Below are 24945 nucleotides of genomic sequence, written 5' to 3'. Positions count from 1 at the left end.
TCAAAATGCCATTTAGGATTACAACTGATTACTGCCTCAAACATTCCAGAGTATTATTTACATAAATCAGTGCCTTTTTTAAAAAAAAATCATAGTTAGGACCCTGTCTAAAGTGACTCTAGTCCATCTGGATACACTAATTCAGCCAAGCCCCGAACAACAGGCTAGCTCTAAAAGTTAGTTTAGAGACCAAATATTTTTCATTAAAGACAGAAAAAAATTGATTCTGGCTCAAAATCTTAAAAGAGTATCAGAGTAATATACTCTAAGCAGAATATCTGTATGGTATAAAGAATCTATAGTGATAAATTAATGTTTGGTATAAACTTTTTTTCTGAGAATATGAATGTTTGAGTAGTTTCTCTTTCCCTCTAAAAGGGAGTTTTCTCAATCTAGTGGCTTAAATAAATTTGTAACTTCTGAGTTCATGAATGTAAGTGTATTTTTACATGTTGAAGACCATGAGATCATATGGACCATTTTAGCACACTGTAAGTTTTTCTAGTCTGGCCGATTTGAATCAGAAAACTGGGTTAAGTCACCAATTATTATTATGCAGTCAGAATCCAGTCATGACCTTTCACATCTTCGCACTAGATAACAATTTTTTTTAAGCCCAGAACTGCTGTGAGAATCACATGCAACTAAAGAAAACTCATCTCAACTGGATTTTGTTAAGTTTTAACAAAATTACTGAAGTTTTACTATAACATAATTAGCATCCTTTAGATATTCTTAGCTGTTCCTCTTCAGAAATAATTTGCTGCTAAATTGGCAGTAAGAGTCAGATCAAATACACAAAAGCTTGTTGAAGCTCATCAGTCACTATCCTGCTGGTCACTATGTGGAAGAACTTTGTTTTTTGAATGTTAGAAAGTTTTTCACCCATTGTATGTACAATCTCATTTATGATGTAGATTGCTTTTCATCTTATTTTGGTAGGCTCAGTCAGCATCTGTACACATTTTACAACAAAATTTGTTCCATTACTTTGTCATTCAAGAAAAGAATTATTCTGAAAATAATTTAAAAATATAACAAAGAGTCCTTTTCTTAATTTGGAAAGCTAACCTACTGGTAAAAAAAAAAAAAAAAAAAAAAACATAGATAACGTACATGACCATATTCCTCAAGGTCTCCTTTTCCTTCTTCAAGTGTAACAAAATTCCCTGCTGGTGTCCTATGTAAAGATAATCGACCCTTTTTGGATCTTTTGTTGGGATCAGCGACTGGGTCCTTGAAGACATTAATCTGGAAGAAAGAAATAGAAGACTAAGCAGAAATGTTCACTCAATTCCCGTTAAAGAAAAAAGTTTAGACATAATTTATACATAAACTTAAGGTACTTCCATCGGTATAACTAAACGAATCCACATCTGGCTTTTAGAAGCATAGTTCTAGTCTGTGTTGGAGGACAGAGTCCTCTGTTAGGAAAAAAGGTATGAACAAAATCCAAGTCTTGAGTATCCTGTCTTACCACGATAGACACCTAAAACTCTAGTTGTAGGAAGTCTTTGAAGTTAACATATGTGACTCTTAAGAGATCTTTTATATTTTGAAGTGCCTTTAACTGATTCAAGTATAGCACATTCATGCTATTAAAAAATCTGCATCAACTGTATTATATAATCTGAGGCAAGAGAACTAGGATTTTTGCTAAAGTAGACTTCCATTTCATTACTTTATAACTTTGTTACTTTTTACTCTATTCCTTGTTACTGTGAAAAAACAAAGACGACCTAGAGAACCTAAAGAGAACAGAAGGTTTGTTTAAAGATCAGAAAGGTTAGGGAGCCAATGTAATGGAAGCAAGAAGTATGATTGAACCCCAGAATCTTCCAAAGACAGAAATGAAGTAAAAGCAGGGAACCAACGTAGGGGTTCTGAGGAGTTCTTAGTATCCCACATCACCCCTCTGGATCCGGAGCTTCTCAAGAGTCTAAGAAGAGCCAGGGGCTGCTGTGCAGCCGCCTAAAACGGGCAGCGTGGGGTCCCATTTTCAGGCTATCAGAACAGGATTCTGGTATCACAGCTCTAGCGTCATGCTCTGCCTCTCTCAGACACTGCCAGTGCTTTCATATTTGCTTATCTTTAATATGTGATGGCCATGTTAACTGACATTCCTACTCAAAATGGTCAGCTTTTTGACTGAAAGGTGTAATACTGAAGCAGTGGGAAATGAATGGCCCGCATCATTTCTCAAATATTATTTTTTTCTCCTTTCTCCAAGTCACGTTATTTTATACCTAATGTTTTTTTTCTTTCCTTGTTTTGAGTCAAGGTCAGTGGTACCTGACAACACATTATGAATTTAGGACTTTATCCTTTGATTACTGCACTGAGTAATTGCATCCTACTAGACACATAAGCAAAGTACTACCACAGCAGTACAAGTTGAAAGACTTACCCCAAGGCCATTGGTTACAACATAACTACACTTGAAGGAACAATTCAAGAGATCTCTTGTTAACTTCTGTAGCAAAGCTCCACCAGAACCAAAGGCAATATTTTCAATACTCCATTTTTTTTGCTTCATGCCTTCTACAATCTAGAAGATCAAAAAACAGAAACTTAGTAACCTGAAAGAGGATTTTCCTGGGGCCATACTGATGAATAAAACATCCTAGAGCCATTTCATAACTCCATACACGGTGAGGGAAGAGTAACGCTTACAGAGTTGTATTCCACATTTTCTCTTTTAAAAGACCTACCTGCCTCAAAAGGGTATAGGTGTGAAGGGATAGGATTTCATTCAGAGCTCCTGAATTGGTGGTGTCACTGTGACTGTGGTTGGTTAGGGATGGGCGAATGAAAGAAATGAGGGAATAAGGAACTGGTGATAAAACATTTAAAGTTTTGTGTCCAATATAAGAGAGATTTCTGCCTCTTTTCCTAAGTAGGTAGATTTGTTCCCGTACAGAAACCTAGAGCAGGGTTACACCATCACCTTCATGAGATGTGACAGCAAAGTTTAAGAGGAAGGCTGACAGTCAATGACAAGTCAGTTGTCTGAAATTAAACAGATTTTCTCATTTTGTCAAAGTTAACGCATCCAGTATATGTAAAAGGAAAACTGCTATAACCTTTTCATGGTTCTGAAAACTTATTTTAATCCCCCTCCAAGACAAAGCAGGTATTATTACCCTTTAGGTGATGTAACACACGAATGCATCTGCATTAACTGTTCACCAAGGCCAACGAGGTTCTGCCTCAATATTTAACTTGTTTGCAAAGTTAAAAAAAAAGAAAGTCAAGTCTAAAGCTGATTCTCAAAAAAAAAAATGCATGTACATCCTCAAAATTAAAAAAAACAAAACAAAAATGAAAGCTGAAGAGTTTCAGTTTTTAAAGGGAAGCTCAAACCCCCAATTGAAGCACCTGCTGTCAAGAGCAGACTGGCGGGTGTGAGCAGTGGGAAGCATGCTGCACTAATGGGTTCTCTGAAAATGGCATGGGCCCTGCCTGCCCATGATTTTGCATCCAAAAGAGGGGAGAAATGTGTGTGAGGGCACTTGCTAAGCTGGCTAAAATGCAGGCATGGGTAACAGTTCTTTACTGATACCAAGGTAAGAAACCTTTAATTTAGCTGAACGAGGGAGACGATGGCAATTAAAAATGCCAGCTGAGATCTCTAGACCCAGGTCGTCCTCCTCACTGCAGACTTACTCTCACCTCACCACACTCTTGCAAATTTGGTAACTTGGTTTATACAAGTGGATACTATCTGAGATTGACAGACATTAAAATATCAGTGGTTTACCACAGTAGACTGTCTACATTGTTATCAGTGGTGGCCTTAATTTTTGTGGAGTATTTTATGTATTAAATTGAAATTACAGTGCTTTAAAAGTTTATCTGGGGAAAAAGCAGAGGCACAGGCTTTAAGATTCTACAACACTGTTTGGCTACATCTAACAAGTGATGACAGTCAACACTTAAATTAGAAGATGTGACAAACCATTCTACGGTTTTCAAGAAAGCACATATTAACACCATCCGGGTTCCTTAATTCCATTCCAATAAAACACACCTATTTAAGCAGTGTCAAGACTTTCTGTTTTACATACAAGGAGGTGATCCTTGACTGGCACTTTCTTGTTTCCCAGTGACATTTCTTTAGACTCCACATAAGGGGTGCCCAGAGAAAGTAGTATGTGTGGTTTGGCTGATATGTCTAGACTTGTATTTTCTCTTTCTTTTCTCTAGCTTACTTTATTCTAGGAATGTAGTGTGTAACACAGAACAGACAAATATGTGTTGATCACTGTTTGTTATTGGTAAGGCTTCCGGCCAATAGCAGGCTCTTAGGAGTTAAGTTTTGGGGGAGTGCAGAATTATATATGACTTCTGAGTGCTGGGTGGAGGAGGTGTCGGCACCCCTAACCCCTGCATTATTTAAGGGTCAACTGTGTTTATAAATTTTAAGCAATTAACAGAAAATATATTTACTATCATAAACATTTATTATAAGAATCATAACTATTTAAATTATTAATGTGCTATTTATAAACTGATAAGGAGCTTAAGTTAAGGATTGCTTTATTGAACTTTAATAGAAAACACATACCTCTTGTAAGGTATTAATATCTACTCCATCCCCTTGAATAACTCTAAGATAAGGTGGCAGCAACTTGTAGCCCTTTGAGTTCTCAGTAATAGGGAACTTCTTACCCAAAATATCCAAAACCTGTAAGGGAAAATAAACACCCAACACAAAATAACTAAAATTGGGGGGAAAAAATGTAAAAGCTTTCCACAGTTAAAAAAACGACTTTGCTTTGCTAGACAATCTTGAGAATATAAAAATTCATCAGATCACTAAGAAAGCTCTATAACACTATGTACAAGCCTTCTAAAACTTAAGTCTCAATTCTTTGATTATATTAGAAATAGGCATGTTATTTTTCTATGTCAATTTATACCATAAAGTCGCTTAAAATACAAGTTTTTTCCTTCCTATCTTTCAAATTATACAGATTAAAGAATAAAACCTTTAACGTTAGGAAATTAAAACAGTAAATATAAGTGAGCAGAGTGGCACAGCAGAAGTATGCTGGCCCCCTAGCCCAGAGGTGAATGAATGAAAAACAGTAAATATCCTATTTCCAGTAGGTATATAAAAACGTTATTTGACAAACCTATAATTATGATTTGGATCTATTCTGTCTATGCCCAACAGTTTGTTTTGCTTATTTTTTTTAGGTTTGAGAGAATGAGAGCATGAGTGGGAGGGACAGAGGGAGACGGAGAGAGTATCTCAAGCAGACTCTGCTGAGTGTGGAGCCTGATGCAGCCTGATCCCATGACCCTGAGATCATGACCTGAGCTGAAATCAACAAGAGTCAGAGGCTTAACCAACTGTGCCACACCCACGCTTATTTGTTTGGCTTATTTTGTCTGATAGTACCCAAATAGGAGTCCATCTGAATTATAAACCTCAAAGAAATTATGATATGCAAAGCTGGAAATGAAGCAAGGTTCTCTTAAGTTCTCATTTATTTTATTTTTTAAAGATTTTATTTATTTATTCATGAGAGACAGAGGCAGAGACACAGGTAGAGAGAGAAGCAGGCTCCATGCAGGGAACCCGACGTGAGACTCGATCCCAGGACTCCTGGATCATGCCCTGAGCTGAAGGCAGGCACTAAACCACTGAGCTACCCGGGCTGCCCTGAAGTTCTCATTTACAGGTGATACCCATTTTTTTAAAAAGACAAATGACATATTATGCAAATCATCCCACTCATTCATTGACTACTAAGATTTAGAACAGTTGAACTTCCTGAACAGTGATCTAAAATTTCTCAGAAAGCTTGGTCAGAGATACAAAAAGACCTACCAGACATAGATTTCTCTCCAATAACTCCCTTTTCCTAAATAAAGATTTTACCAATGAGAAAATTCCATATTGATGACTTGGTTTATTCTTAACTAGACCAACTGATATTCTTAACTAGATCAATACATTTTTATCAGGTAACAGGAAAAACATGAAACCTGTTAAGTTTGCTAAAATCAAGTTTGTTAATATTTCAGGCTAAGATCTTCAAAATGGCCTATTAATGAATATGATAGGAAAGACTTCTTGGTTCTATATCCCCCTTTTTCAAGGGTTAAGTAATTTACCATCTAATCATTAGCTGGGAAAGTGTGGTAAAGTGGAAAGGCAATAGAAAGATGTATGCTAAATACTTGGCATATTTTACGTGTTGTGTGACCTTCAAGTTATTTGAACCTCTCAAATAACTGTTGTTTTGTCTATAAAAAAGAGCTAGTAATATTTATCATAAGGTCTTCAAAGAGATTAAGACTTGTGGTAAAGAAAAACAAACCACAAACTTGGTAACCAAATCACAGGATTAATATTATTAACTAATTTTCAAGGCAAGTAGAAAGTTATCTGTTCAACATTAATACTTATTTGACAATATGTAAATAACACAGAACTGTGGGTATCCTGTTACTAATGTGTGGCCTTGGACGAACTTATTACTCTCTCTAGGCTGCAATTCTAAAATTAGAAGACTGGTCCAGATAGTTCTGAAATGGCATGTGCACAAATGAAATTAAAATAGTACTGATATAGCTCATCTACAGGCATTTTAATAATCAAGTTATGTATTAAAATTTACCTTTAATACAGTGTCCAGAGGATTTCCAGAATCAGGTCTGATTATTAGTGGTGCCTCTGTAGTTCTTGACAATATTAAATGTCTTAGATCTTCTCCCCATATTTTTTCACACGCGTTGTAAATGTCATAGCTATCGCTGACCACAGATACAGGCACTGATGAAAACTGTGTTACTATATGTTCAAAAGCGTCTTTTTCACGGTCTTTCCCCCAGGCTGTTATGGTACTAGGAAACAAAGTGAAAACAGAGTTTTACTTAGGCAGACACATTATCTATCTATTCCTGAATCATATCTCATGTACTATACTTACACCATCAACACCACAAAGGTGGTGAGTGATTTAGTTTAATGAATACACACTGTAACGTTCATTGACTATTAGGGCCACGCCACCCCTAGGCTGATGTTTAAGACTGTAAGAAATCTTATTCCTGTCCCATAGTTATTTTAACTCTTAAAGTCATAGCCACCCAACGTTTTTGGTATTCCTGAACCTACTCATTTAAAATCAGTTCACTAGGGATTCCTGGCTGGCTCAGCTGGTAGAGCACGTGACTCCTGATCTCAGGGTTGAGTTCAAGCCCCATGTTGTGTGTAGAATTTACTTAAAAAAAACCAAGTCAAATCAAATCAGTTAACTGAAAAAAGCACTCTGTAGATTATGCCAAGATGTCAGAAAGAATGACCACATATTCCTATTATTTTGCTAGGCAATGTAAGCACTTGGCTCCCTTCTGTAACTTTTCAAAACCAAATACCAATAATAGCAGGGACATAGATTTGTCTTTTTTAACTTTAAAAATCTTATCCTTAAAGGCAATTATTTGGGCAATTATTTGTACTGTACCATAAACACATATAGTCAACCAATAACCCTTTACTGGTTATATCTTCATATGGCCAATAACAGGCAGCCATTTATTTCATCTAGAGTATCCACTACTAATTAATATATGCCCAGGGAATGTAAGAATTTGAATACTTAGTTTGGGCAAAACATAATTAAGATGGGAAGTAAAATAGAAGGGTTTCTACTAGGCAAAACTGTTAGAGTGATTTTATCTCAAAACTGAAGAGTCCTACATACTAATTTATGTTTGAAACTGTCATTTCAACATGGGTTTTTTGTTGTTGTTGTTGTTTTACCCTCCAAAGGACTGGAATAAAGTATTTATGCTGTCAGTGATATGCCAGTGCTAAAAAAGCATGTACACTTCAAGGTTATAAAGACTTCGCTACCCAGAGACTACTTTTGTCTGAAATGGAGAGACAGGATGTCTATTCATGTAAATCTCATTTTACAGTGAACACTCTCCTTGATAAATACAGAGGAAATCAACTCCCTACCTCATGCCAGCATCTGCAGGCTAAAGGTGCAATCAAACATGGATGAAGAGAAACCCCTTTTTCACATCACAAACTACTACTGTCCTCTTTATAAGGATGGAGAGAATTAGCTCAAAGAATACAAACACTGGAGAGCTGTGCAATGAGAATAAACTCTTACAGGTAGGGCTGGTGGGCTATGGCGATATTTTCCCAGTGCTGTTACCAATACTGCCCCCAAACTCTGCTCTTAGTATCACGTAGCACACTTCGTTGCTCATTTTTAGTCTTTCATCTTGCTTTCTCTCTGGCACCTGAACTTTCCTGAAGCTTTCTTTCCCATGACTTCAGTGACCTCTCCCCCGTATTTATTTAATTATTTTTCTATTTCTGGTGGTTCCTCTGCAGTCTTCCTCCTTCGATCTAACCACAGGCTCTGACCGGGCAGTGTGCTTTCCTCTATCCACCTCCCTGTGTGAAAAACACTCAAAGCTTTTTAAAAAATCCTCTTGTGGTAAGGGTTTCCAAAATATTTACCTTAGTCCAGGTTTTTCTTCTGGACTCCTGATCCACTTGTTAGGTAGGAAGAGGATTATCTTTATTACGTCATCATCATGGAGACATTTCCTATAGCACCCTCTACATAATCCAGTTGTGACACCTATTCTTCTGATAGGTGTTTGGTATATGGAGCTCATATGTGTTCAGTGAATTCTACTAATACTATTATTCCAATTTCCAAGCATCAAATCAAATTGATAATTTTCCAAAGTTTGAGGGACAGGTTATATAGTAGCATGTTTTTCCTCCTTGATGTTCTATTGACTTATTTTTGCTTTACTTACATAGTTTAACATGGCAGTTTTGCATAAGCTCAAAAAAGTAAGCATTTTCTTACCCACATGATGTACAATTTTAAATTGGGTTCCACATTAAATAATACTCTAATGCTTCTCTTACACTTTTTGGTCAGCCAAACTCTCCCCACATCTTTGGGTTCAGTGGGGTTTTTAAAGATATGTTATCACTGGCTATAAGAAAGTGTGGCATGGCTTTGCACAATCTCAGAATAAGTAAATCAGGAATATGAAAATCATTATAGGAACAGAGCAAATAAGAATTTGAGTATGTAAACTGATAGTACATTGGGAAGAAAACAGAAGTCCTGTTAAAACAAAAGATAATAGCATATTTTAAGTCCAGATTCCTATATTCCTTAAGAAAATATAACAATAATGGCAATGCTCTTAATTTTAGAGTTCTCTTGTTTTGGAGTTATTTTTAAAAATTTTTTTTTAAAGATTTTCTTTATTCATGAAAGACACACAGAGAGAGGCAGAGACACAGGCAGAGACAGAAGCAGGCTCCATGCAGGGAGCCAGATGTAAGACTTGATCCCGGGACTCTGGGATAACGCCCTGAGCCGAAGGCAGGTGCTCAACCACTAAGCCACCCAGGCGTCCCTATTTTGAAGTTATTTTAGATGTTAGCTCATTTATCCATAATGATCTTCTGATGTTAGAGATCTAGAATTTTAGCTCCTCCTTTTGATTGGTTGGATGGAGGAACTGAGGAAGTGAAAGATAAGCGACTTGCCCAAGGCCACCTAGAGTGTCAACTGTAAGGTTTACTGGGTCACTCAGATTTCCAAGCTTTCAGTCTAAAACTCCTTCTACTATACTACGCTATTATTTAAAAGCTTTTTCTATTTAAGAACATCTGAAATATTCTTCTATATTAAGGAGTCAAACTTACAAATGTAGCAAATATTATGAGACTTTAAAATGGATTTTATGCTTTTAACATGAAAACCTTAAGGAAGATACATCCTTATTCTCAGATTTCTAGAATCATACCTGTTATGTTACTACTGTGAAAATAAAACCATCAGTGAAAAGTCTAATATATGGATAGTACTTAAGTTTTTTTTTTGTTTTTTTTTTTTTAAGATTTATTTATTTGAGAGAGAGAGAGCATGACTGGGGGCAGGAGCAGAGAGAGGGACAAGCAGACTCTCTGCTGAGCCCAGAACCTGACACGGCTTGATCCCAGGACCCCGAGATCATAACCTGAGCCAAAATGAAGAGCCAGCTGCTCAACAGACTGAGCCACCTAGGCACCCCTAGATACTAAAGCTTTTAGAAGATGTGCATACATCTAAGTCCAAAATAGGAATACTATAATCATAGAACCTATATCTATTGATGACATTCCTGTGTTCCCACTTTGAGGAGTCCTGACTGAGAATATTCAACAAAGCCCTACTGATACAGCAATGCCCGGGAATGTTTGCAGAATCTACCCTCTATCAACCCCAATCTAAATCATCAAATTCTAGCAATTTCTTTTTTTTTCAGATTTTTTAATTTGACAGTGAACACAAGCAGTTGGAGTGGCAGGCAAAGGGAGAGGGAGAAACAGGTTCCTTGCCTAGCAGGGAGCCTGATGTAGAACTCAATCCCAGGACCCTGGGATCATGACCTGAGTCAAAGGCAGACGCTTAACCAGCTGAGCCCCAGGTGAACTGAGTTCTAGCAATTTCATCTCCCAAGCCACTGCTCATGTTTAGCCACTTTTTTCCATTCACAGCCCCTTGGTTCTATACCTTGTCATCTCTCCAAACTGTTGCAACAGCTTCCTATTCAGCCTCCTAACTTCTTTTTCTGTCAATTCATAGGATATCCTGCTATAAAAACAATCTTCCTAAAATATTTCTCTGACGACAAAGCTGCTTAGGCTCAGAACTTCAATGCTCACTTCCATTTGAAAAATGGAATTAACCTAGCAAGAGGTGCACACAGTTCACATTCAACATCAAATGAATTTGAGGTCCTTTACTAACCTGTCTTTTGAGTCCACCCTATGTTCCCAACAAAATGTCTATTATGTTTCAGCCCATATTCCCTAAACACATTCACTTTCCTCCTTCACTCTTGCTCTTTCAGACAATGCTTGATGTGTGGTAGGCATGCAATAAAGATTTACTCAGAGAATGATTGATCTCTCATGTCTAGCATTAAATTTTACCATTCCTTCAAGAAGTGAAGATTTCACATACCGTCTCTACAAAACCGTTCTTGATCCTTCCAGTGAGATAACATCTTTTCTTTCCTTCCCTTGCACCACTAGAGCACTTTAACCTCTTTAAAAGTACTTATCAACAGAGCAGAACGTTGCTAGTATTTTATTTTTATACTGAAAATAGGGTCAATTTTTTAATCTTTCTGTCCCTTATAGCACCAGTAGATTGCCTTGGATAAAAGCTCAGCTTTATTCTAAAACTACACTACTGGTTTTAGTACTCTACGATATCCAAGTATGAGTAGAACCTAATAACTTCCCCAAACTGATTACAGTAAATAATTTTTGTTATTAAGAACAAAAGATTAGGTTTAGCATACATTGTAAAAACTCCACTGCTTTACAATAAAGTTAACTCTAGGAGCAGAGCAGCTGCATTCTAGGTTATAACTGCTTTGTAGTTTAACTTGAGATGGTTTAGCAATATCAGATAAGGAAGCATAAAGGGAATTAGAACTCTTCCTTTCATCAAAGGGCCTTACTTGCTTTTCTACAGTTGAGGGTACTGGGTCCAGGTGACAACTTGGTCATGTAGAAAGGAAAAGAGAAAAAGTGACCAAGTTTTATAGGGATGCTCCTAGATTTAACAAATAAAATATATCTGCATATGGTAACAGAGCAGTTGAAAAAGTCATTAAAATAAGACTTACATGGCAATAGAAGAGTTGAAAGAAAGCTCTTAAATTGTTTTTATTTGGATGGTTCAAAGGTCTCTACCTCCCTGATATTAATCCTTATACCTAGTATAAACACTGAATTTGTATTGCTTAAATTCATGAAGATTTACTGTAGTTCCTGGCTTGTAATTAAGCAAAACATCATGGAATTACCAATACAAGAGTAAAAAAAGTCATCTTAGAAAACAAATGTTTAGATAATAGGATGAAAAGAGAAGTGTTACCTGTGTTCTGCTGCTGGAACAGAATAGCCTGGAACAGGATCTTTCGTTCCATAGTATTTTTTAACAAAAGCAATTCCTGCTACTGTATCTGTTCCTTTGAAGTTAACCAAATGAGCAGACGCTCCGATGCCAGCAGTCTGGAAAATCAACCACAAATCAAAATCCAAAAAAAGAAAAAGCCTGTACTTAGAGGTATAAAGCATCTCTCAATCTCTCAAAGGGATTATTGTCTTCAGCTATTCTTAGATATTTAACTATTATTAGAGATAACAGTTCCTATAACAGAGACCCAGTTTTTCCTAAATATTTAAGGGGTCAACTGTTACCTCCTCAAAGAGACTTTTAGTGACTACCCCCTCATTTCCCACTAGCCTCTTTTCCCTTACTCTGCCCTGTGCTTTTCTGTAGCACATTGGCACCTGGTATATTTATAAGACATAACATTATCTGCCCATCCATCCATCTAATGTATAAAGGATACAGACATTTGTTGAAAACTTTATTCCATGTACTCTGAACAGAGGCTAACACATTCTAGGTACTTAAATATATATTTATTGACTGAATGTCTGAATTTCAAAATGTAGCCTACTCAGAAACAAGATCAGTATCAATAATTTCCCTCAAATTTATAATGGCAATCTAACCAACAAACCACTCTCCACTAAATGGAAGTTCATTTCAGTTTCTTACCTCTTGGGAAGAAACTCCTCTGTAGCCAAAATCATGTAACTTGTATTCCAGGCCATCCAAATTACCAGATGTCTCCAACAAATATTTGGCCAATATTTTCTTTTGCTCTCTAGAATTTGTGGCTACTGTGATTGGATACCAGGACTGAACAAGAATAGTCTGTAGTGACAAAATTAATCACAAATATTAAAACATAAAATACTAACTTCTTTCTGAGGAGAATCCCTGCTTCCTTTGGTAGTAGGTCCTGGACCCCATACTACCAGGAATACCAGTTAGACATTTTGAACTGTATAGCAGGATGCCTTGGCTCAGGTCATGATCCCGGGGTCCTGAGACAGAGTCCTGCATTGGGCTTCCTGCAGGAAGCCTGCTTCTCTCTATGTCTCTGCCTCTGTGTCTCTCATGAATAAGTGAAATCTTAAAACAAAACAAAACAAAAAAACAAAAAGGGAAAACTACCTGGAACATTTCTGCATATGCTGTAAAACTGTGAGTCACGGTCCATTTTATAATTCTTTTTAACAGCAAAAAGGTTTGGTTTTGCTTTTGGGAAGAGATGGTTATGTTTAGTCCAATGTGTTCATTCCTCAGCCCCATTGTAAATGTGAGACATCTTTGCAGAACCCTTCGGCGCTTCTAAACATGTTTTGAAATTTGATTTGAGAACTTAAGGTTTCTTCTAGCACCAATACTGATATTGATAAAGCAATTCAATAATTTTAGTGTTTTTTAAAATTCAGGGTATGGTGAATAACAGTCAAAGAATATTAGTGGTAACTCTAAACATACATTGGGAAAGGTCATTGGAAGGAATACTACCTTAGTGCTATTTAAAATGTTTTAAATGAAGAACTGCCTGAAGAACATCTCTAAATTTGTAAGTAACGAGTTTGTTGGATTTGGTAACAGATCTCATTTACAAGGTGGTAAACTTGGGTTGGGGATGGAGAAGATTAAGATAAGATAAGCCTCCTCTTACCCTTGCAACAGAAACCCACAAAGGATGCAAAGTTACTATGAAGAAGTCTCTTCTGGATACTTGGTATTTAGAGTAAATAGTTTTTTATGAAACATAGGATCTATCAGAAGCTATAATAGGGATGTGTCAGACCATAAAACCACTGTGGCTTAGATAAAAATAGCTACCAAGGACTGAAATTATGTAAGATAATATATATTAACAGAATAGAAAGTAAATTTGATAGAAGTTCTATTTCAGGTTCTAAGCAAATAAAAACAAGGAACTATGTACTTTTTTTTCCCTTCAAAAGCTAACAGTCTCATGTTGGATTTTACACTTAATCATTTTAAAATTAAAAAGGTATTTGTTAACAAACTACTGCTCTAAGATGTTTATATACAACATTTATAACTTTCTGGTTTTTAAGTGAAATACACCAAAATAATAATGATTATTAAAATAGAGTTTTTGTTGTTATTGTTTTTAAAGGCTAGATTTTTTGTTTTTACTTTCTGAAGAAGATAAAAACATACATGAAACAAGATAAGCTGGGAATTAGTTCTCTATGTTCATATATACCTGCTTTATGGAAGTTCAATTAGACACAAGGGACAGTACTTACCGACTAAACCCTCAAACAGAAAATAAGGGGAAAAAAGGGAAAAAAGTTACCCATAGATGATGATTTTCAAAACAAGATTTATCTGTTTGGGATCTTTTGGCATTGAACATAAAAGGATAGATGGGTAACTCTTTCTCTTGTGTTTTTATGATACCATCCTCTTAATACCTAGCATTTCCCAGTACAAATACTGTAACAACTATACACAAACTAATAATGTTTTCTTTTACTTTGAGTTCATAGTTAATTCAAAGTTTTAAGACATAGTAGTAAACTATTTAAAGTCTTTATTTTCATTAATTGTACATTTTTTTCTGGACCTATCAGTCTTCTGTAAGTTGATGTCCCATAGTCTTAAAATAAGCAAGCTTTGAATTTTCTGTCAACTTAGAAAATGTATTTTCAAACATAATCTTGGACCTCTTCATTCTTCTAAATTTTCCAGTCCTTATAAACAAAATCAATTGTATGATTTTACAATATGACAACAAATTAGTTTAATCAATTAACTATTAAGATAAAGAATTATTTCTAGGCACTGCGTAAACACCTCTTAGATAGTAAGGTGGTATTTCTATAATCACTTTCTAGGGTATTTCCTCTAGTAGAGAAAAATCTAAAGCTATTGAGAAGCTAAGTAGATTATTAATATCAAAACTATGAGCATGTGAAAACAGGACTGCTTACGTAGAGATGAAAGAAAAACAAAGAGACTTGCGGTATAAACTCAGTCTCTTAATGTATCCTCCTCCTTTTTGGGCTCAGATATTAAACGAAATAATCAGCAAGTCTTGAGAGTGTTTAGATGAGAAATATCAGGTGGTAAAGCATAGGCTCTAAACTGATTAGATAATTAAGAAAGCGGTTATTAAAAATCTGAACAAAATTGCTTTATTATAATTAGAACAGAACATCTACAATATACCTTAAGTTACTAGAAATAAACCTATGCTATTTTTCTTAGTTTTCTCTATGATCATATACATTTAGGACTGCAACGAGCAAGATGGAAGCCAACTGACTTTTAACAATAATAGTTCTTAACAATTTCACTTAAAGTCTCAGAACATTAGACTTCACTGGAAGGAACCTTAAAGATTATTTAATCCAACTGTCATTTTATAAAGGAGAAAACTGAGGCCTGGAAGGGTTTAGTAAATTATAGGAGATTACACAGGTTTATTAGTAAAATTTTAAAACTAGAATCCCAGTTGAATCCTTTCATATCTTTAATTGATGTTATATAATTAAAATAAATTCACCTCAATCCAATTTGTAAGCCAGTAACACTCTGGATCTGTGTTTTCCACTGTGAAGAGAACATTTCCTCGGGGAATGACATAGCCCTCAGGAACAGCTTTTATTTCTATTGGAAGGTGCCCATCATATTTCTGGTAACAGACAATAATGAATTTATTAATTCAACAGATGATATGTACTTACCTGTTTTAATAAGGTTCTTTACATCTTACAGAGCTAAACTTACTGTCATAGATACTGCAATTGTACATGTTACTATACTACTAGTAATGTAGTCAGAATATCCTTATTCTCTTAAAATAAAATTGGCTAAAAAGATTAATAGTTTAGGCATTGATATTAATCTTTAAATTCTATGTTATTAAAGTACTTCTAAGAACATTTCTCACTAGAAGATAATGTCAAACTCATCAAAAGTTTTTCCCATTCTTTCAAAAAAAGTTTATTCCAACATATTCCAAAAATATTCCAAGAACACCATCTTTCTTCTAAGTAGCCATTTCCATAAAAGAAAAGGTGAAGGCTAGAAGACAAAATAAGGGACTGCTATTAGCAACATAAAATAATGACACAAACAAAAAAGAAATGAGAGAGCACCTGGGTGGCTTGGTCAGTTAAACACCTGCCTTCCTCTCAGGTCATGATCTCAGGGTCCTGGGATCAAGCCCCACATCTTCAGGCTCCCTGCTCAGTGGGGAGCCTGCTTCTCCCTCTCCTCCCTGCTTGTGGTCTCTCTTGCTATTTCTGTCACTATCTTTGTCTCTCTCAACTAAATAAAATCTTTTTTTTTTTTTAAAAAAAAAGGGGAAAAGAGAGAGATCCCTGCCAGTAGAAGAACCTTAAATAGGTTTTCTCTTCATCCTGGTAGCAGACTGGAAACCAATTTAGTAGCAGACAGGACAACCATTAAGTGTACTTTCTAAAACTTTGGCAATCAATATTGGAGTTAACAATTCTCTCCAAACCTAGGCTGAAACATATTTGCTAGAGAACATTATTATCAGGTACTTAATTATGCCTCCCTTCTTTTAAAGGTAAAAGCTGTAGCTATATTTTGGCTAGGAAGGCAAATTATTTCAGAAATCCTAATAGTTTTTATGGGATTTGAGGTAGGTACTAGGTAAAAGAAAAATCTGTTTAATGAGAAGCACTGGAAGGCCTCAAGATATAGCAGAAATACTGTCTTAGAAAAACTAGCATGGACTCAAGAACACTGACTTGGATTCTGGGCAAGTCATTTAAACATTTCTAGGTCTCAGACTCTAATCTTAAAACAGGGTTAGAGAAGACTAGATCAGATCCCTAAGATTCTCTGAAAATCAAAAGATTTATCACCCTGGCTACCGGGAATTATATTAATAAGCTCAACACTGAACTTATCTATTACCGTTCTCTTCTCAATAAGCCAAATGGGGTAAGTGCAGGAGTTAGCAGATTTTACTGACCTTACTTAAGATATATGGCAAGTACAGCACAGAGTGCTTACCTGACTTCTTCAAAGACCAATAAGTAAAAAAATAATAAACCTCAGTATTACGATATAGTCCTGAAAGTTAAAGTATTTCTAATTATTTTGTGTTTGATAGTCTACGATAGAAAAGACATTTGTTTTTATAACATAAAATTAACAGTTTACATACATGGCAAGATGCCAAAAGATCCCATTCCCACGCTATCTTTGTAGTAAAGGCCACCACCAGAGGACATTCACCCTCTTATTACTCAATTCCCAGGTATTTGGATGCTCAAAAGTTTAAGTAATTGATCCAAACATACTAGGTTATGACAGAGTATGACAAAGAATAAAAACTGACTTTATGGATCAACATAGAACCATTCCAATTATTCAGTCGGGGAAATGTCCTAGAATTACTAGATAGTGTTAGACTTCCTGCATCGATTCCCTTAAATAATCTATAGCCAAGAAAATAGACTTAAATTTCAAAACTGCCAAATAACCATGCCCTTTCTTCATTATATAGTGTATTTTCAATGAAAAGATTAAATCACCTTTTTGAAAAATGCTACTGATATAAATTATAATTCATTTATATTATAACCAATTACTTAGACCTGCTATAGATGCTATATAGTAATGATCTGCTACCAGAGAAAAAAATTAAATGTTACCCTTAACTTTTCACAAGATTGTCTAAAATAGCCATTATATTTGGGTCACAGACAGGAAAAAGTTGTAATTATAGTCTACTATTCAAATTCCTTTGTAAGACATTTTTAACTAAAAGCAAACCAAAGTAGAGCAAAACATGAAAACCCTATTTTACCTCAAGAATGTAGTTCCATCCCTTTTCATTAAAGACATCATCCTGGAAATGCTCTCTATACACCTCTTTGGCTTCCTGGATCTTCTCTGCGGTCACTACTTTACCTGAAAAGACAAATTTCTCCTGTTTACATTTCTAAAGGCATTCTATAAATTGCTGAGATGCTGTAGGAATAATCTCTCTAGCTATTTTACCATTCTGTGTATAAAAAAACAAGAACTGAAGGGTTAAATGATCACCCAGAGTCAACAGCACAGCCAGAAAAGGAATTTACACTTCTGCTCACTCACCCTAAGCATATATGTTATCTGAAAAGCAGATGTGCAGAAGAAATTACTATGCATGTGGTATTTTAAAAAAAAAAATCACAATAAGTTAACTTCTAAGATGATATTTTTTCTATCATTATTAATTTATATATTCTTCAAATTGGATACAGATAATTTTCCAGATAAATCTTTTTACTTTATTCATAAAGGGGATCTTCAGGGCTACTAATCCAGTAATTTTCACAAGTACTAAGCTTTTGTTCCTCAAATACACCTTTAGTTATTGTTAGCTGTAAAATGAGGATAATAGTAGAACACCTACTTACAGAATGACGGTGAGGACTAAGAGGGTTAAGACATGAAGCACTTAGCATAATGCTGGCCTCTATAATAGGCACTTAATTTTAGCTATAATTAATAATAAATAATAAAGTTTTTTAGCTATAGAACTGAAGAATGGCATCAGTCTTTAGTGACTTTATATAAGGTCACTTAGTAAACTCATTTAAAATATCTTGGGAAGTCTTGCTGCAAAGTACTTTGGATACTCAAATAGGTTTTCAATGGTGAAACATATCTGAACTACCTTAAAATTGCCAAGATTATGGAAAAAGGCAATTATCTGTGTAAAATTCAACTAATCTGTATTCATTTTTGAGATTATTTTTATTTTATACGGCTTCAGAGATGAAATTGTAAGTTCACAAAATGTATAAAACCTTTGGGAACTGTTCTCCCCCTAGAAATACCATTATAAAACATACTAGAAGTGGACTTTCAAATAAAAAGGCAAATAAATTATTTTGGGTTTTTTTCCACCTTAAAATGCATCGGAGACTAAAGCCACAGTGTCAGGCAGTTCTGAAACATAGGCCTTTAAGATAAAATGGACTATGAAAAATATTTTTTATTTGCTACCATAATTCAAAATGAGTTCCCAGGTGAATAATGAATCCTTTACTGTGAACTGACTTCAATCTATTAACTTACCAGATTAGCCTCAGAAAATTACTGACTTTTATAAATTTATTCCCAAATTTATTAGTTTCAGAAAAATCTTTCTCATATTTAGAACAAGCACATATACCAAATTATAAGATTTAATGCATTCAAATTAACAGGTTTTCTATAATCCCAAAATAAGCCTTAAAATAGTCAAAGTAATAAGTAATTAAACCATTCAAAGAGTTACTTCAATCACAGAATATAACAATATAGGAGAAAAACTGTGAAGCATTACATAAAAGCAGCATTTTAAATGTACTAGGAAAAATAATACCTTTTAAGTACTTATTAAGAATGTACTGCAACCCATAAAATACTGTTTCCTCGTATTTCACCTTCTTTATTTTGGAGTTTTCTGTCTTCTTTTCACGGCATTCAAAGTAGGAATAAACTTTACTTGTATTGGGTGGGTACTGTTTATAGTGAGTAACCTAAAGGGAAAAGAATTACTTGAGTTAGAGAACATCAGAATAGAATATAAATCATGACAGAAACGGTTTGAAATTATTTAAAACCAGAGAAATTACACTTATTTGCTATTGATCAGCTTCTTTTCCTAGCTGTAAAGAATACAAAAATAAGCATCAAATTTATTAGGATACTTTTAATAGTTCAGGATTTTTATTTCAAAACCAAAGGAGACTATTACATTTTATAAATCAAGAAACTGAACCTAAAGAGGTACATGCCCTCTAAGGGGTCAGACGGACACTTGAAATCAAAGTCTGAAGAAAGGTATCTCATTTCATCTTGGGGAATGGTCTTCATTCAGAGAAAGATGTAGCTGACTGGGATGGGGGTGGGGGGGGCATACCTATGATATAAAAAATGAACTGGAAGCAGAATTTAGTAGTTACTATCCAAATGTGCTATGTTTGATAAGTCACTAGTGAATGACTTCCCATGACTCTACTTCATCTGTTTAGGGAGGTAGTGAGAAGGACTCCTTTTGGTCTTCAGTAACACTGTGAAAACCTTGATGTAAACAACAGCAGCAGGAAAGAAATCCTGTTTTATAATATTACTTTTCTCAAATTCCCCCTGAATTGGGAAATAAATGCCTGTCCAATGCAACATCAAATCCTTAGGAGTTTAAAAAGCTGAATAAGTATTATCATACATTTCTCTCCCATGAATTTGGATTAAGAGTCACCATTGAAAGTTAATGTTTTTGTTTTAAGAAAAACATGTGTTCATTATAATTTGAATTTGCTTATACTTTAATGTGGTTAACACATTTTACCAATAGAAAGTAACTGGAAAAATAATGTGTATGTGCTTTGCTCAAACAGTAGAAATGAAAGTGCCTTAAAGCTTAAGATAGAAGGCAGTAAAGCAGGTAACAGTGGAATGATTGTTGCAGAACAACTTCCAAGGATGACCACTGTGGACCATCCTTCCTGTTTAGCTCTGTTCCTAAGTTTAGGGAAATCCAATGTTTTCCTTGTCTGACTGCACAATCCCTATAAAACTTGGCTTTAACCTAAAATGCCTTTGTAGTTTAGCACAAAAATTCTACAATAAATATACTCTATATAGAGAACCCCCCCCTCAAAAAAAAAAAAAAAACCACCATAAAAACCCTACACAAATGTTTAATAAGTTTTTCCTCTCCAAAAGAAGCAACTTGCAACTCTATGAAAACAGCACCCTGGGATCCCTGGGTGGCTCAGTGGTTTAGTGCCTGCCTTTGGCCCAGGGCCTGATCCTGGGGTCCCGGGATTGAGTCCCACGTTGGGCTCCCGCATGGAGCCTGCTTCTCCCTCTGCCTGTGTCTCTGCCTCTCTCTGTGTCTCTCATGCATGAATAAATAAAATCTTAAAAAAAAGAAAGAAAGAAAGAAAGAAAGAAAGAAAGAAAGAAAGAAAGAAAGAAAGAAAGAAAGAAAGAAAGAAAAGAAAAGAAAAGAAAGAAAGAAAGAAAGAAAGAAAGAAAGAAAGAAAGAAAGAAAGAAAGAAAGAAAGAAAAAGAAAACAGTGCCCTTATGCTGTTTGAAGGCAAACTGTGAGGTAAATCTTAAACCCAGAGATAGACACCAGAGTTTGGTTTGGGGGTTGGCTTTTTTAAGGTTAGAACCTTGACACTGATACCACTGGAAGCTGAAGTAGTAGCTCACTGAAATAGTTAAAACAAAACCCAGAGCAAAGACAACAAAATTTATATATGAATGACACCTTAGTGATAAATCATCACTACTTCAACTTAAGACACTAATTAGAAAAAAGGTAGCAACGCCTAAAAACATACCTAAGATGTATATAAAAACTAAAATACCCAGTTTACAATGTAAACATCTCTAATTCCTTTAGTGGGAATAATCAGTGAAGCAGAAGAAAGTCAACCATGGTGAAGTAAAAATCAAATAAAGGTCTGGATCACATCAGGCAAGTTTATAGAAGTCAGATTCAGAGTTGTGACTGTAGTTAGTCTGACCTTTCTGCAGTTCAGATACTTAAAGGTGTACCTTTTAAGTCTACCTTTTTTTATATCAGAATTTAAAAATATGAGAAGGCAAATAAATTATTTTCATCTTCTGAGTGGACCAAACAGTGAAAAGCTGAATGGAAATATTTCTAAACTATTTAACTCCACTTTGGCCTACAAGTTTACTAAAACTTTTCAATCATACAAATACAATTCCAGTTCTAGACAGTAACTGAGTATGTTTATAATTTTAAAGCTTTACTTCTGCTGTGTTATTTTATTATGTACTTAAAACTTTTGTATAAATATTCAGAATGCCTTCTCTAAAAACAAATGTCATTAAAAACACGAAACTGTCTAGGCTGCTTAATTAGAAATGAAGTGTAACTTCTCAAATCTTCTTTGGAGAACTTTAGAGAACTGTTGTAGAATTTAGCTGAAGAAGCTAATTCTCAGGCAATTAACCACCTGCCAATGAGCACCCGATATATTTATGGAATAAAATAGTATGTTTGGATCTATTTATATTGTCTTGTACCATTGTTTTAATGGGAAAAAAACTTTTTATTTTTATTTTATTTTTTTTAAAGATTTATTTATTTATGATAGATGTAGAGAGAGAGAGAGAGAGAGAGAGAGGCAGAGACACAGGAGGAGGGAGAAGCAGGCTCCATGCACCGGGAGCCCGACGTGGGATTCGATCCCGGGACTCCAGGATCGCGCCCTGGGCCAAAGGTAGGCGCTAAACTGCTGAGCCACCCAGGGATCCCCTGGGAAAAAACTTTTTAAACAGAGCTCCTTAGTAAAGAGTATTCTAAGAACACAGCCAATAGAGAATTAATGATTCTGGTTTTACTAGGTTTACTATTCTCTTCATTTTATTTTCTGCTAAACTGCTCTCTCTGAACCCCTTGGAACCTTCACTAGAAAATGAGATACAGCAAAAAAAAAAAAAAAAAAAAAAAAAAAATCAATTGTTATTTTATAGTTTATTCACAAATATATACTGTGTATCCACTAGGTATCAGACAATGTTTCAAGTACTGAGGATGGGAAAGTAAAATGGATGGAGATGGCTTTTATTCTCAAAGGGCAAATGAGGGTTCGAAGGTCAGAGAAAAACATATAAATCAACAAAAGAACTTCAGATCAAGATTTAGGTTTGAAAAATTAAAAGACAATGTGGGTGAAAAATTAAAAGACAATGAGGGGCTAGAGGAGCCTGATAACTGCTGTCCACAGGGGGCCAGGAAGGCTTCTCTGAGATGGTGACATGTGACAGGACTTAAACTACAGGGAAATAGGAAGTACATTGATTTAAGGGACAGAACACAACACCAGTGTGGCTGGTGCTTGCAGAGTAGGGAGGAGGAGGTAGATGGTAAGGTCACAGCAAGATGCAGGGACAAGATCATGGAAGGCTTGTACGTTACCACAAGGAGCTTGAATATTACACAAGTGCAACAGAAAGCCATTAGTATGTTTTAAGCTGGAACAAATATGATCTTGTTCATATATTACAAGGATCAGCTTGACAGTGAGGTCGAGAATGGATTACAGGATGACTAAAGACGAAGCAGGACCATCAGGTAAGAGGCTAAAGATTAGCTTAGGTGAGAGAAGTGGCTCATTTGGAGGTAAAGGAGAATTAGGTTAATAGATTCTATTTGGGGGATAAAATGGGGGAGGATTAAGAATGTTCTCTACAGTTTTGGCTTGAGCAACTGGGTGAATAATGGTGCCATTTAGTGAGAGGAGGAAGGAATAAATTTGGAACTCAAGAGCTCAGTTTTAAATATATCAAGTAATACAAACAAAGTTTCATAGTATTCAAAATTAAACAACTACAGAAAGGGAGCTCCTAAATCATATATATATATTTTTTTAGCACTACTTGGACTTCTATCAATAGATAAAATGGAAAAAAAATAGATAAAATGGTTCTACAATAAATTTAACATTATTTATATGATGAAAATAGCTAATTTCTATAATATTCTCAGCAAACTCGGGATCCCTGGGTGGTGCAGAGGTTTGGCGCCTGCCTGTGGCCCAGGGCGCGATCCTGGAGACCTGGGATCAAATCCCACATCGGGCTCCTGGCGCATGGAGCCTGCTTCTCCCTCTGCCTGTGTCTCTGCTTCTCTCTCTCTCTCTGTGTGACTATCATAAATAAATAAAAATTTAAAAAAATATATTCTCAGCAAACTCTACCCCCAAAAATGTTTCCTAAACTGGAATGATTTTCCTACAGCTAACAGAGCACTATCAGTCACAAACACATGTAAAGAACATAGACACACAGGAAATTTTAGCTCTTTTAATAGAACTTAATTTCACACTCATGTGATTAACTTCATGACAAACTAAAAATTATAATCTTTAGGCTAAATATCCTTGTTCCAAGTATGATACTTAAAGAGAAATATGAGGGGTCCCTGGGTGGCTTAGTTGGCTAAGCATCCAACTCTTGATTGCAGCTCAGGTCATGATCTCAGGGTCATGAGATTAAGCCCTGTGTTGGTGTCTGTGCTGGATACAGAATCTGCTTAAGAGTGTCTCTCTCCTTTTCCCTCTGCTCCCCATCCTCCTACCCCACCAAAAATAAAAAAAATAGAAGAGAAATATTTAAGTTGCAGAGAATCTTTCTGCGAGAGCAAACTCTAAGTTGTTCTGAAGCTTCTCCATATTTCCTGTAAAATTGATTTGATGTTTTTTCCAAGAGCTTTCCTCTCACAGTGAGATTACAAGATCAAAGGCAACCACTACTAACCTACTTTACCAGTTATAATTTTAACAGCTAAGAAATGATCATAAACCAAAATTTTAACATACCATGTGTACATAAGAGCGCATGGATTAATATATATATAATGTCACAAATAAGTTATATTATCTATATAATTTGTAAGGGCACTCAGAAGAGAATCCACTTAGCCTCAGACTTTCTGCCTTGTCAATGCCCATGTGCTAGAAATAGCAAAATAATAATAATGATTCTTTCTTTTCTTCAACATTATTTAAGATTTCTCAAGCCCTGGAGATCCTTCCATTGCTGCAGAAAGTACTTTTTTGTTATCTGGTTTCTGAAGCAATAATAACCTCAAAAATATGGCTTAATGATTTTTGGACTAAATTTTGGAGAAGAGATTTTGTCAAATCACTATAATCATATTGCCCCTTCCCCTAAACCTCCTGACACAGAGTTCTTGAAAATTTGTACTTTTTTTATATGTATATTTTTTATTGAAGTTCAATTTGCCAACACATAGTATAACACCCAGTGCTCATCACCCAGTCACCCGATCCCTCTGCCCATCTTCCCTTCCACACTACCCCTTGTTCGTTTCAGTCGGCAGTCTCTCATGTTCTGTCACCCTAATTTTTCCCACTCATTTTCTCTCCTTTCCCTTATAATTCCTTTCTTTACTTGTTATATTCCCCATCTGAGTAAAACCATATAACGATTGTCCTTCTCTGA

At 35.4% G+C, this 24945-nt stretch overlaps 1 protein-coding gene across 1 annotated transcript in view; it reads right to left on the bottom strand.

Annotated features, from left to right (window-relative positions):
• The window catches only part of NAMPT (nicotinamide phosphoribosyltransferase), a 44332-nt gene that overhangs the window by 3480 nt on the left and 15907 nt on the right, over nucleotides 1-24945 (bottom strand). Inside the window, exons 2-10 of the mRNA XM_025449478.3 lie at nucleotides 19315-19471; nucleotides 17767-17870; nucleotides 15484-15612; nucleotides 12636-12794; nucleotides 11943-12079; nucleotides 6633-6858; nucleotides 4568-4687; nucleotides 2408-2548; nucleotides 1117-1251 (exon numbers count right to left, since the gene is read on the bottom strand). Coding sequence (XP_025305263.1) covers nucleotides 1117-1251; nucleotides 2408-2548; nucleotides 4568-4687; nucleotides 6633-6858; nucleotides 11943-12079; nucleotides 12636-12794; nucleotides 15484-15612; nucleotides 17767-17870; nucleotides 19315-19471 — 1308 coding nt within the window. The remainder of the gene's footprint in view (nucleotides 1-1116; nucleotides 1252-2407; nucleotides 2549-4567; nucleotides 4688-6632; nucleotides 6859-11942; nucleotides 12080-12635; nucleotides 12795-15483; nucleotides 15613-17766; nucleotides 17871-19314; nucleotides 19472-24945) is intronic.

The sequence above is a fragment of the Canis lupus genome, chromosome 18 (genome assembly GCF_003254725.2).
Source record: "Canis lupus dingo isolate Sandy chromosome 18, ASM325472v2, whole genome shotgun sequence".
NCBI classification, from domain to species: Eukaryota; Metazoa; Chordata; class Mammalia; order Carnivora; family Canidae; genus Canis; species Canis lupus.
Note: the sequence above shows the minus strand (reverse complement) of the source record. Positions and strands in the feature narration are given on the sequence as shown.